At 40.0% G+C, this 13,303-nt stretch overlaps 1 protein-coding gene across 6 annotated transcripts in view; it reads left to right on the forward strand.

Annotated features, from left to right (window-relative positions):
* Positions 1 to 13,303, forward strand: part of RNF169 (ring finger protein 169) — a 133,595-nt gene that overhangs the window by 59,849 nt on the left and 60,443 nt on the right. For all 6 annotated transcript variants that reach the window (XR_010121343.1, XR_010121344.1, XR_010121342.1 and 3 more), the window contains exons 3-4: positions 5,673 to 5,819; positions 12,895 to 13,013. Coding sequence is in view for 2 of the 6 variants with exons in the window: in XM_055282942.2 (XP_055138917.1) it covers positions 5,673 to 5,819; positions 12,895 to 13,013 (266 nt within the window). In the remaining 4 variants the exon portion in view is untranslated. The remainder of the gene's footprint in view (positions 1 to 5,672; positions 5,820 to 12,894; positions 13,014 to 13,303) is intronic.

A 13,303-nucleotide genomic window follows, 5' to 3' on the forward strand; every position in this document is an offset into this window, starting at 1 on the left:
CATGTCCCTTGTAAGTTGGATTCCTAGGTATTTTATTCTCTTTGAAGCAATTGTGAATGGGAGTTCACTCATGATTTGGCTCTCTGTTTGTCTGTGATTGGTGTACAAGAATGCTTGTGGTTTTTGTACATTGATTTTGTATCCTGAGACTTTGCTGAAGTTGCTAATCAGCTTAAGGAGATTTTGGGCTGAGACAATGGGGTTCTCTAGATATACAATCATGTCATCTGCAAACAGGGACAATTTGACTTCCTCTTTTCCTAATTGAATACCCTTTATTTCCTTCTCCTGCCTGATTGCCCTGGCCAGAACTTCCAGCACTATGTTGAATAGGAGTGGTGAGAGAGGGCATCCCTGTCTTGTGCCAGTTTTCAAAGGGAATGCTTCCAGTTTTTGCCCATTCAGTATGATATTGGCTGTGGGTTTGTCATAGATAGCTCTTGTTATTTTGAGATACGTCCCATCAATACCTAATTTATTGAGAGTTTTTAGCATGAAGGGTTGCTGAATTTTGTCAAAGGCCTTTTCTACATCTATTGAGATAATCATGTGGTTTTTGTCTTTGGTTCTGTTTACATGCTGGATTACATTTATTGATTTGCGTATGTTGAACCAGCCCTTGCATCCCAGGGATGAAGCCCACTTGATCATGGTGTATAAGCTTTTTGATGTGCTGCTGGATTTGATTTGCCAGTATTTTATTGAGGATTTTTGCATCAATGTTCATCAAGGATATTGGTCTGAAATTCTCTTTTTTGGTTATGTCTCTGCCAGGCTTTGGTATCAGGACGATGCTGGCCTCATAAAATGTGTTAGGGAGGATTCCCTCTTTTTCTATCGATTGGAATAGTTTCAGAAGGAATGGTACCAGTTCCTTCTGAAAGAATTTGGCTGTGAACCCATCAGGTCCTGGACTCTTTTTGGTTGGTAAGCGATTGATTATTGCCACAATTTCAGAGCCTGTTATTGGTCTATTCAGAGATTCAACTTCTTCCTGGTTTCGTCTTGGGAGGGTGTATTTGTTGAGGAACTTATCCATTTCTTCTAGATTTTCTAGTTTATTTGCGTAGAGGTGTTTGTAGTATTCTCTGATGGTAGATTGTATTTCTGTGGAATCGGTGGTGATAACCCCTTTTTCATTTTTTATTGCATCTATTTGATTCTTCTCTCTTTTATTAGTCTTGCTAGTGGTCTATCAATTTTGTTGATCTTTTCAAAAAACCAGCTCCTGGATTCATTGATTTTTTGAAGGGTTTTTTGTGTCTCTATTTCCTTCAGTTCTGCTCTGATTTTAGTTATTTGTAGCCTTCTGCTAGCTTTTGAATGTGTCTGCTCTTGCTTTTCTAGTTCTTTTAATTATGATGTTAGGGTGTCAATTTTGGATCTTTCCTGCTTTCTCTTGTGGGCATTTAGTGGTGCTATAAATTTCCCTCTACACACTGCTTTGAATGTGTCCCAGAGATTCTGGTATGTTGTGTCTTTGTTCTCGTTGGTTTCAAAGAACATCTTTATTTCTGCCTTCATTTCATTATGTACCCAATAGTCATTCAGGAGCAGGTTGTTCAGTTTCCACGTAGTCGAGTGGTTTTGAGTGAGTTTCTTAATCCTGAGTTCTAGTTTGATTGCACTGTGGTCTGAGAGACAGTTTGTTATAATTTCTGTTCTTTTACATTTGCTGAGGAGAGCTTTACTTCCAACTATGTGGTCAATTTTGGAATAGGTGTGGTGTGGTGCTGAAAAAAATGTATATTCTGTTGATTTGGGGTGGAGAGTTCTGTAGATGTCTATTAGGTCCACTTTGTGCAGAGCTGAGTTCAATTCCTGGATATCTTTGTTAACTTTCTGTCTCGTTGATCTGTCTAATGTTGACAGTGGGGTGTTAAAATCTGCCATTAGTATTGTGTGGGAGTTTAAGTCCCTTTGTAGGTCACTCAGGACTTGCTTTATGAATCTGCCATTATTATTTTGTGGGAGTTTAAGTCCCTTTGTAGGTCACTCAGGACTTGCTTTATGAATCTGTGTGCTCCTGAGTTGGGTGCATATATATTTAGGATAGTTAGCTCTTCTTGTTGAATTGATCCCTTTACCATTATGTAATGGCCTTCTTTGTCTCTTTTGATCTTTGTTGGCTTAAAGTCTATTTTATCAGAGACTAGGATTGTAACCCCTGCCTTTTTTTGTTTTCCATTTGCTTGATAGATCTTCCTCCATCCCTTTATTTTGAGTCTATGTGCGTCTCTGCATATGAGATGGGTTTCCTGAATACAGCACACTGATGGGTCTTGACTCCTTATCCAGTTTGCCAGTCTGTGTCTTTTGATTGGAGCATTTAGCCCATTTACATTTAAAGTTAATATTGTTATGTGTGAATTTGATCCTGTCATTATGATGTTAGTTGGTTATTTGCTTGTTAGTTGATGCAGTTTCTTCCTAGCGTCAATGGTCTTTACAATTTGGCATGTTTTTGCAGTGGCTGGTACTGGTTGTTCCTTTCCATGTTTAGTGCTTCCTTCAGGAGCTCTTTTAGGGCAGGCCTGGTGGTGACAAAATCACTCAGCATTTGCTTGTCTGTAAAGTATTTTATTTCTCTTTCACTTATGAAGCTTAGTTTGTCTGGATATGAAATTCTGGGTTGAAAATTCTTTTCCTTAAGAATGTTGAATATCGGCCCCCACTCTCTTCTGGCTTGTAGAATTTCTGCTGAGAGATCAGCTGTTAGTCTGATGGGCTTCCCTTTGTGGGTAACTCGACCTTTCTCTCTGGCCGCCCTTAACATTTTTTCCTTCATTTCAACTTTGGTGAATCTGACAATTATGTGTCTTGGAGTTGCTCTTCTTGAGGAGTATCTTTGTGGCGTTCTCTGTATTTCCTGAATCTGAATGTTGGCCTGCCTTGCTAGATTGGGGAAGTTCTCCTGGAGAATATCTTGCAGAGTGTTTTCCAACTTGGTTCCATTCTCCCCGTCATTTTCAGGTACACCAATCAGACGTAGATTTGGTCTTTTCACATAGTCCCAAATTTCTTGGAGGCTTTGTTCGTTTCTTTTTATTCTTTTTTCTCTAAACTTCCCTTCTCGCTTCATTTCATTCATTTGATCTTCCATCACTGATACCCTTTCTTCCAGTTGATCGCATCGGGTCCTGAGGCTTCTGCAATCTTCGCGTAGTTCTCGAAACTTGGCTTTCAGCTCCATCATCTCCTTTAAGCCCTTCTGTCCATTGGTTATTCTAGTTATCCGTTCATCTAATTTTTTTTCAAAGTTTTTAACTTCTTTGCTGTTGTTTTGAATTTCCTCCCGTAGCTTGGAGTAGTTTGATCGTGTGAAGCCGCCTTCTCTCAACTCGTCAAAGTCATTCTCCATCCAGCTTTGTTCCGTTGCTGGTGAGGAACTGTGTTCCTTTGGAGGAGGAGAGGTGCTCTGCTTTTTAGAGTTTCCAGTTTTTCTGCTCTGTTTTTTCCACATCTTTGTGGTTTTATCTACTTTTGGTCTTTGATGATGGTGATGTACAGATGGGTTTTTGGTGTGGATGTCCTTTCTGTTTGTTAGTTTTCCTTCTAACAGAGAGGACCCTCAGCTGCAGGTCTGTTGGAGTTTGCTGGAGGTCCACTCCAGACCCTGTTTGGCTGGGTGTCAGCTGTGGTGGCTGCAGAACAGTGGATTTTCGTGAGACCACAAATTCAGCTGTCTGATAGTTCCTCTGGAAGTTTTGTCTCAGAGGAGTACCTGGCTGAGTGAGGTGTCAGTCTGTCCCTACTAGGGGGTGCCTCCCAGTTAGGCTGCTTGGGGGTCAGGGACCCAGTTTAGGAGGCAGTCTGTCCGTTCTCAGATATCCAGCTGCATGCTGGGAGAACCACTACTCTCTTCCAAGCTGTCAGACAGGGACATTTAAGTCTGCAGAGGTTCCTGCTGAATTTTTGTTTGTCTGTGCCCTGCCCCCAGAGGTGGAGCCTACAGAGGCAGCAGGCCTCCTTGAGCTGTGGTGGGCTCCACCCAGTTCGAGCTTCCTGGCTGCTCTGTTTACTTAAGCAAGCCTGGGCAATGGTGGGCGCCCCTCCCCCAGCCTCGCTGCCACCTTGCAGTTTGATCTCAGACTGCTGTGCTAGCAATCAGCGAGATTCTGTGGGCATAGGGCCCTAGGAGCCAGGTGCGGGACACAATCTCCTGGTGTGCCGTTTTCCAAGCCCGTTGGAAAAGTGCAGTAGTAGGGTGGGACTGACCCGATTTTCCACGTGCCATCTGTTACCCCTTTCTTTGACTAGGAAAGGGAACTCCCTGACCCCTTGCACTTCCTGAGTGAGGCAATGCCTCGCCCTGCTTCGGCTCGCGCACAGTGCGCTGCATCGACTGTCCTGCACCCACTGTTTGGCACTCCCTAGTGAGATGAACCCAGTACCTCAAACGGAAATGCAGAAATCACCCGTCTTCTGTGCCGCTCACGCTGGGAGCTGTAGACTGAAGCTGTTCCTATTTGGCCATCTTGGCTCCACCCCTCCCTAGACTAATATCTTAAAGATTAGTTCAGGCTTACAAAAATCAGACCTATAGAAATCAGAAACATAAGGCTAAGGCTTTGTTGTTGTTTATTGTTGTTGTGGGGTTTTTTTTCTGTTTTTGTCTGTTTGTTTGTTTTGTTTTAAACCTGAGGCAGCAGCCTGTCAAAAATATTTATTTGTTCTTTAGCTTAATTTTTTTCATAAGAATAATTAAAAATATTAGTAGCCTATAATTGCTTTGATATACATCATCTTATTTAAATGTTATTAAAACTCTAGACAGTGAAAAAGGAAAAAAAGTAGAAATGGAATCTTGATATACTATAGGTACACAGCAAGACTCTGTTAATAAATACTATTGTTATCTCATTTACTTCTGTAGGGTAAGTTGCACTATGCCTCTTTTTGAAGACAAGCAAATGATGCTTCCTTTGCTCATGGTCACCAAGGTTTTCATTCCAAAGCCCATGCTATTTTGATAATGCCATGCCACCTCCCCAAAATAAAGAGCGTATCTCTCTGCCATAAATTTCTTTGTACAGCCAGGTGCAGTGGCTCATGCCTGTAATCCAGCATTCAGGGAGGCCTAGGCAGGCGGATTGCTTGAGCCCTGGAGTTCAAGATCAGCCTGGGCAACATAGTGAGACCCCATCTCTACTATTATAAAATTAGAACAAAATTTCTTTGTAGACTGTGTATCTTGACTTATCCTGTAACTGCAGGATAAGAGCATAAAAATGTAGGACATTAGAACTGCGTTAAGTCATTCTTTTGTTGCCAAGGAGGCCTCGTCCAGCTTCTCTAGCTTTCTGTGGCCATCTCTGCTCTTCTTCTAGTCTAATGCAGTTACATCTGGCTTATGGGAATAAGGAAGATTTTCAGGCTTAGCCCTTTTTGGCTATGTGATTATTTTTTGATAATGTGTATTATCTTAGTTTTTATGATTTCATATTGCTTAGGAATGCAGAGCAGTTAAATCTTTAGCCCTGAAGAGTATGTTTGGCAAGAGCCAAGTAAAAGTAGATTTACTTAGAAATCAAGAGGGCTCTATATCTGATAAGAAAAACAGTCTCAAAACGGCTATGTGATCTGTTTGTTCTAATAAACTACAGAGTAAAATATGTTTTTAAATTTAGAGTTGCCTAAAACTACTGTGTTTGCATAATTTATATTTTTAGCTGAGAGAAGAAAAGTTACAAGAGGAAAAACCCTCTGAAGATCAAATCCACAAGCTGTTACCAGAGGATACAGAAACAGGGAAAAGGAAAATGGATGAACAGAAAAAAAGAGATGAACCATTAGTACTGAAAACAAATCTGGAACGTGTAAGTAAATCACCTTTTTAATGGATACCTGCCTCAAAAATCAGTGGTTAGCCCAGGTGACCTGGACCTGAAAGACCTATGTTGGTAAACTGTGAGACCAGTAACAGTCATTGACTGTGCAGCTTAAGAGTAGTGAAGAACTTACATCCAGGCCAGAGCTTGAGAAAATAATTTTTGAATGGGATATTAAGACTTGTGGGAAGATTAAGGAACAGTGGGAAAAGCAGGTGAATGAGAGGAAAAACCTAGTATAGTTTACTACTTGTGATTAGATTTATATGTATGTTGTTATTTTGACTTATGTGTTATTTGACATTTAAGATTTGTACATTGTCTTCTGTTCTCAACCAGATTTTCTTAAAGCATGTGTTTTACTTTCCTTTATTCATTGTAATACCCTAAGCAGCACAGTGTAGATACAAGGTAGGTTTAGATACTTAGTCTATATTTAATTAGACTTCTAATTGGGCCAAATCCTGCCTTAGTTTGTTTCATTACTTATTTACCAAGTAAATTACTAGAAAAGGTTGCAAGTTGTGTATTTAACTTACATAAGGAAGCACTTTTGGGGGATCCACTAATCATACCCAAATGGATAATAACAATTGAGTTTTATTTCTTTAGTAAGTCATATTGGATTGGACATATATTGCTTATGTATGTACTTAGCACATCCTTAGACTCCTATCTCTTAAAATATTTTGTGATTCAGGCTTGTTAATATTTCAGATTGTCTTTCTGGTCAGCTGGAATCGATAAAGCTTTACTATCTATAATGACAGGCAAGATAGCAGAGTGGAGGCAAAAAAAAATCTCTGGATCAGCAGTCTATCTCTTATACAGGTCCCAGCATTGTAACTGTTGGTACAACTTTGGCCAAGTTACTTAATTTCTTTGTGCTTCTGGGTTTATTTATTTTTATTTTTCTGGAGCAGGGTCTTGCTTTGTTTCCCAGGCTGGAGTGCAGGGGTGTGATCATGGTTCACTGCAGCCTCAACTTCCCAGGCTCAAGCAATCCTCCTACCTCAGCCTCCCAAGTATCTGGGACTACAGGCTTGTGCCACTATACCCAGTTGTATTTTTTGTAGAGATAGGGTTTTACCATTTTGTCCACACTGGTCTTGAACTCCTGGGTTCAAGTGATCTGTCCACCTCGGTCTCCCAAAGTGCTGGGATTACAGGCGTGAGCCACTGCCCAGCCTTGGTTTTATTTTTGCAAAGGTGTTTTTCCTGAACTTAAAAAGGAAATTCTTTAAGCTTTCTTGGGACAGTAGTGTTTGCTGGGTGCCACATACATGTGCAGCTTCTGATTCTAGTTATAATAATAATTATTAATTTTTAAAAACAACCACTTACATTTTACAGGGTTTCAACCTTGCAAAAGATTCAGTTTACAGGCATGAAGTCTTTGTGTACTCTTAATGCTCTGAACATTAGAAACCACAGAGGGCAAAAAAGACTGCTACTAGAGAGGCTACAGTTTAGCTAGACAAGAATAAGCTCTATGATGGTCTTGTGTATGTAGTATGTTGTATGACTAGTAGCTCCAGCTGTGGTCTGTAGTCTCTGAAGACCGTGGCTCTACCCTTTCACCCTGACAGTTCTACCCATTAGGGTCCTCAGGCAGAACAACCCAGAAGGATAAACTAGCCTTGATAGAGAGAGCTGACCCTTAACTATGGTCCTTTGATAGAAATAACCTGTTGTTCCTAGGTCATACCAAGACTAGGAAATTGCTCTAATTATTTTTGCATTTGCCACTACCATTTTTGACATAGAAATGAAGTGCATCCACCTAATTTTAATCTTAAAAGGAATCAGAAAGTACAAATTCTGATTTGTTCTTGATAACAGCCAGTTTTACAAATGCATTGAATAAAATCTGACCTACGAATGTGTCAAGTTTTAGATTTTTGTGATTTTTGCCTTTTTTTCTGTTTTCTTATATAGTTTTTTTGGTTTGTTTATTTATTTAGAGACAGGGACTTGTTCTGTTGCCAAAGCTGGAGTGCAGTTGCACAGTCATGGTTTACTGTAGTTTAGACCACCCAGGGTCAAGCAATTCTCTCTCCTCAGCCTCCCAAGTAGGTGGGACCACAGCTGTGTACCACCATGGCTGGCCAATTTTTATTTACTTTTTTTATTTTGTAGAGATGAGGGTATCCCTATGTTGCCCAGGCTGGTCTCAAACTCCTGGGCTCAATGGATCCTCCCACCTTAGCTTTCCAAAGTGTGGGATTACAGGCATGATCATGCCAGTGTGCCTGGGCTGCTTTTATATTTTGGAGGACTTTTAAATGGCTCTAATTTAAGAGTTTTCAGTGTTGAGCAAATAATTCCATTTAAGTTTGTTCAGACTACATAAAAATTGAGACCCAAAAGAATCTTAAGAAAGCTGACCAAAGGATTATTTTTTACATAGAAACTATTGTGATTAGAACGAGACTGATCATTTCACTCTCCTGTCCCTAAAATTTTAATGACTCTTTTCTTGTGAAATTAAATGAAGACTCTTCACCCCAACATTTAGGCCCTCGGTGTGATTCTAGCTTATCTTTTCATCCTTGCTTATACCCCAAAACTCTAAGTAGTATATATTTGCTTTCCCCCAAATACATACACTGTGCTTTCCCTTTTCAAGGTCTTTGCTCTTGCATTTTCCTCTCATTGAAATGCCATCCAGCTTACCTGTTAGAAGGCTATTTATCTCTCCATGTGCAGTTCAAAAGCTGTCACATTCATGAAGCCTATAGGAATTCCTCTTGTTTCTCCACTTCTATCAGCCACTCCCCCAAATCCCTACTTTGTAACTTTTATAAGAGTTCTGTCATTTTCTTTTATATCATGGTTTTTTGTGTTTGTGTTTCTCTACTAGATTGTAAGTTTGTTGAGTATAGGAAGTGTCTTACCCATTTAAATCTCCTGTAGTACCCTGCACATTGGAAGTGTTTGATACATGTTTATGAAATTAAATTTGAATGGAAGGAGGAAGGAGCTTACTCTAGAAGCAGATTATCATCTGTTATTTTTTTAGAATGGAAATAAAGTGAGCACAGTGTTTAATTTATTACAATTTGTTATGGTACATTTAATCCAATAATAATGTGAATTATTAGAAAACAATTTGATACAGCAGTTATGGTTATACTAAAGTCTAGAAAGCAAAATGGGAAAAATTACTCGTCATCCCACAACCTAGAAATGATCCCTATAAACATTTTGGTACATATCCTTTAGGTATGTACCATATGAACATACAGAACATATAGATATGTTCATTTCTAAGAACATATAAATACACACCATAAATATATTGTTTTTCTTTTCAGAAAATGTAACCTAGTATACATACTGTTTTTCTTTTGTTTGTTCTTTTTTTTTTTTTTTTTGAGATGGAGTCTCACTCTGTTGCCAGGCTGGAGTGCAGTGGCGTGATCTCGGCCTACTACCACCTCTGCCTCCCAGGTTCAATCGATTCTCCTGCCTCAGCCTCCTGAGTAGCTGGGACTACAGGCATGTGCCACCATGCCCAGTTAATCTTTTGTATTTTTAGTGGAGACGGCATTTCACCATGTTAGCCAGGATGGTCTCGATCTCTTGACCTCATGATCTGCCCGCCTCAGCTGGGATTACAGGCATGAGCCACTGCGCACAGACTAGATACTGTTTTATAACCTGTTTTAGTTCATCTTAAATTGGGGGTATTGGCCAGATGTGGTGGCTCACACCTGTAATCCCAGCACTTTGGGAGGCTGAGGTGGGCAGATCACCTGAGGTCAGCAGTTCAAGACCAGCCTGACCAACATGGCAAAACCCCGTCTCTAATAAAAAATACAAAAGTTAGCTGGCCATGGTGGCGCGTATCTGTAGTCCCAGTTACTTGGGAGGCTGGGAGGCTGAGGCAGGAGAATTGCTTGAACCCGGGAGGCGGAGGTTGCAGTGAGCTGAGATAACGCTACTGTACTCCAACCTGGGTGACAGAGCAAGACTCTGTCTCAAAAACAAACAAAAAAATAAATTGTAGGTGTTCTTTCTTTCTTGCCTTTTTTTTTTTCTGAGACAGGGTCTCACTATGTCACCCAGGCTGGAGTGTAGTGGCGTGAACATAGTTCACTGTAGCCTCAAGCCCCTGGGCTCAAGCGATCCTTTTACTTCAGCCTCTGAAGTAGCTGGGACCACAGACGCCTATTACATGCCTGACTAGTTTTTTTTAAAGTTTTTGTTTTTGTAGAGACAGGGTCTCATTGTGTTGCTCAAGCTGGTCTTGAACTCCGGGGCTCAAGTCATCCACCCATCTCAGCCTCACAAAGTGCTGGGATTATAGGTGTGAGCCACCATGCCCGGCCTGTTTTTTTGTGTGTAAAGAATCCACACCATTATCCAGTGGTCTTATAATATTCTTGACTGTAGAATTTATTTAAGTAATCTTTTATTGATATTTTGCTATCTTAAACACCATTGTAATGAAATCCACTTGTCTCATTTTTTTATTAGTTCCTTAGAATAAATTACTAGAAGTAGAGTGACCAGGTCAAAAAGAGTGTTCTTTTTAACATTTTTGGTGTTTATTACAGTTGCCCTCCAGAAGGTTTATATTTATTATAGGTTTATTATGCTCCCACCAGTAGTACGTGAGGAGTACTAAACTAATTTCCTCACATCTTGTCAACTTTCAGTATTATCTTTCTTTTACTTTTTTTTTAGGTACAACATTGTTTTAGATGTCACCACAAGGATTTAATTTATGCATGCTTTGTACCATTTTAGGAATCCATAGTGCCTTGGAGCTTATTTTTATCAAAGATGAAAGATGAGGGGTAAATATTGGGAATAGAAATGTAGAGGGGTGGGAGAGCTTTTGTCTGAATAATTAGTTATATATTTGTAATGTAATTTATTTTGCAATAATTGAAAGGAACTTGGCGCTGGGCGTGGTGGCTCACACCTGTAATCCCAGCACTTTGGGAGGCTGAGGCAGGCAGATCACTTGAGGTCAGGAGTTCAAGACCAGCCTGGCCAACATGGTGAAACCCTGTCTCTACCAAAAATACAAAAATTAGCCGGGTGTGGTGGTGAGCACCTGTAATCCCAGCTACTCAGGAGGCTGAGGTGGGAGAATCGCTTGAACCTGGGAGGTGGAGGTTGCAGTGTGCCGGGATCGTGCCACTGTACTCCAGCCTGGGCAACAGAGTGAGACTCAGTCTCCAAAAAAAAAAGGAACTTGGCATATATCTGTTATAAAACTGAAATTTTTCTTAAAAGATTACCACAGTGACAGTGATAGCTGACAGAGCTAGGATTTGAACACTTTTTACTTGGTACTGATTTAATTATGAAGAGAGGTTTATATAGACAGAAATTGCCATTATTCCCTATTGAGTCTATTGGTATCAAAGCTTTTCTTTTTTCTAGAGTTGAGAAGAGAATATTATATAAAATTTGATAATGGGTTGGTGCTATTAAAGTTTCTTCATTGAATATTTTGTACAACAGAGTTCTCTGAGGAACGATACCCTACAAAATTGAAAGGCCTCTCTGTAAATTGTAATTCTTCAAATCTCTCTCAAAGGCCAACTGTTAGGAAATATAGCCTATTGTGTCGCTGTGCCTGTCAGCCTGGAGAAAAACAAAGCATTTCAGGAATGCAGGGTACTGGGAGCCATATGATGCCTTGCGTGCCTACATCTACAACTCTTACTTTGATAATCATTTTATCATTAGATAATTGGTTAATCATCAGCTGAGCAGACAGTTCTTATTTACCTATTATATAACAGTATTGGAAATGTTTTAAAAAGATGGTCACTTGCTCTCACAGGGCTCACTGCATAAAGCAGAACAGATCCCTAAATAAGAAGCTACAGTTCAGTGTGATTAGTTACTATCCATTAAAAGAAAAAGACTCTCATGTTTAATAATGAGGCAAAACTTCATGACATTATATGTAAAAGACATACCTCTAAGATGTTTCTAATGTAATTGGAAAGACTCTAAAAAAGGGACTCCAAAGTAAAACAACGATAAATGAATGGATATAAACAAGATGGAAAAACTAACTCTAGGATGATTTGGAAGCCTTTGCAGAAAAAGTGATATTTTAGATGACTCTGAAAGGCCAATTAGTATTTTATAGGCAGAGAGCACAGACGGAATTTTAGGCAAAGGGTGTAGCATATCCAAATGGGTAGATAGAGGTTTTGAAAGACTGTGGTACATGTGGAGAGTAAAAAGTAGTTTGGTTGTACTAGAGCTCAGGGAGTTCCGTGTGTGGGAACTGGTGGGGGAAAAGCTGTGAAAGAAGGTTAGGTCTAGTTTGTGAAGGTTGTAGTATCAGGCTGAGGCATTTAGACCTTACCCTGAAGTCACCAGCAGTTAAGCAGGGGAGTGATTGCTGGAAAGATAATTCTTGGTGGTGTGGAGAGTATTAGAGAGAAGAAAGCCTGAAGAGAATGAGACCAGTAAGTAGATTGTTGCAGTAATCCAGGAAAAAGATGATAAGAATCTAAGGTAAGGCAATGACCATGAATATAAATGGGAAGAGTTAGATCTGAGAGACATTCTAGAAGTAGAATAGAATAGAGGGAAATAGCATGGAGACAATTTGGAGACTAATGCTCTTTATTAAAAACTAGTTTTATCCATGTATTAACCCTGTAATTCCAGGAAAATTAACTACTCTGAGCCTCAGTTTGCTATCTGTAAAAGACAGATAATCACCCTGCTTTTAATGGGAGTGACATAAACAGTAAACGAAATAAAATATTTAGAAGTGTTGGAGTACCTAAAGCCACTATCCAAATGTTACTATGAATTAGAAGTAAGGGACAGAAATAGATGGCATTTAGTTTTCTAGATGGGTTGGTGATGGGGCTTACAGAAGAGAAATATAGTGAGTTTGATTTTGGATATATTGAATTTGAACCACATTTGAGATTGGTATCTCCAGGAGGCAGTTGGAAACATAGGTTGGAGCTCACAGAGAAGCGACATAGAGAAAGAGATTTGAACCTATAGTTAGAGTAGATGCCTTGGGAACTTCAAATGGACAGTGTTGTCTCCCTTGTCTCCCTGCCAGTGTCCTGCACGTCTCTCAGATTCAGAGAATGAAGAACCTTCTCGAGGCCAGATGACACAGACACATCGCTCGGCATTTGTTTCCAAGAACAACTCCTACTCCTTAGCTTTCCTGGCAGGGTAAGAGACTGATGCTGAATTCAGTCAGGGTTCTTTGGTTTTGGGGTATGAGATAAAAGGGACTGGGGGAGCAAAGGTATTTGTTGTGGCTACTTCGGTGGGGAGGTGGAAGGGGAGAAAAGAGGTGGCAATTGGTTTTCAAATATGGACTAGGGAAAAAGGGCTGACCTGAATTTTTCAGGAAAAGTAACACCCCTTTTCTGACATTCTCAGGATAGGATTGTGCTAATTGCTGTGCTGCAAAGTATGACCCTTTTATCTTGGGAGGAAACAACAAAGTCTTCTTCAGT

The sequence above is a fragment of the Symphalangus syndactylus genome, chromosome 6, assembly GCF_028878055.3.
Source record: "Symphalangus syndactylus isolate Jambi chromosome 6, NHGRI_mSymSyn1-v2.1_pri, whole genome shotgun sequence".
Taxonomy (NCBI): Eukaryota; Metazoa; Chordata; class Mammalia; order Primates; family Hylobatidae; genus Symphalangus; species Symphalangus syndactylus.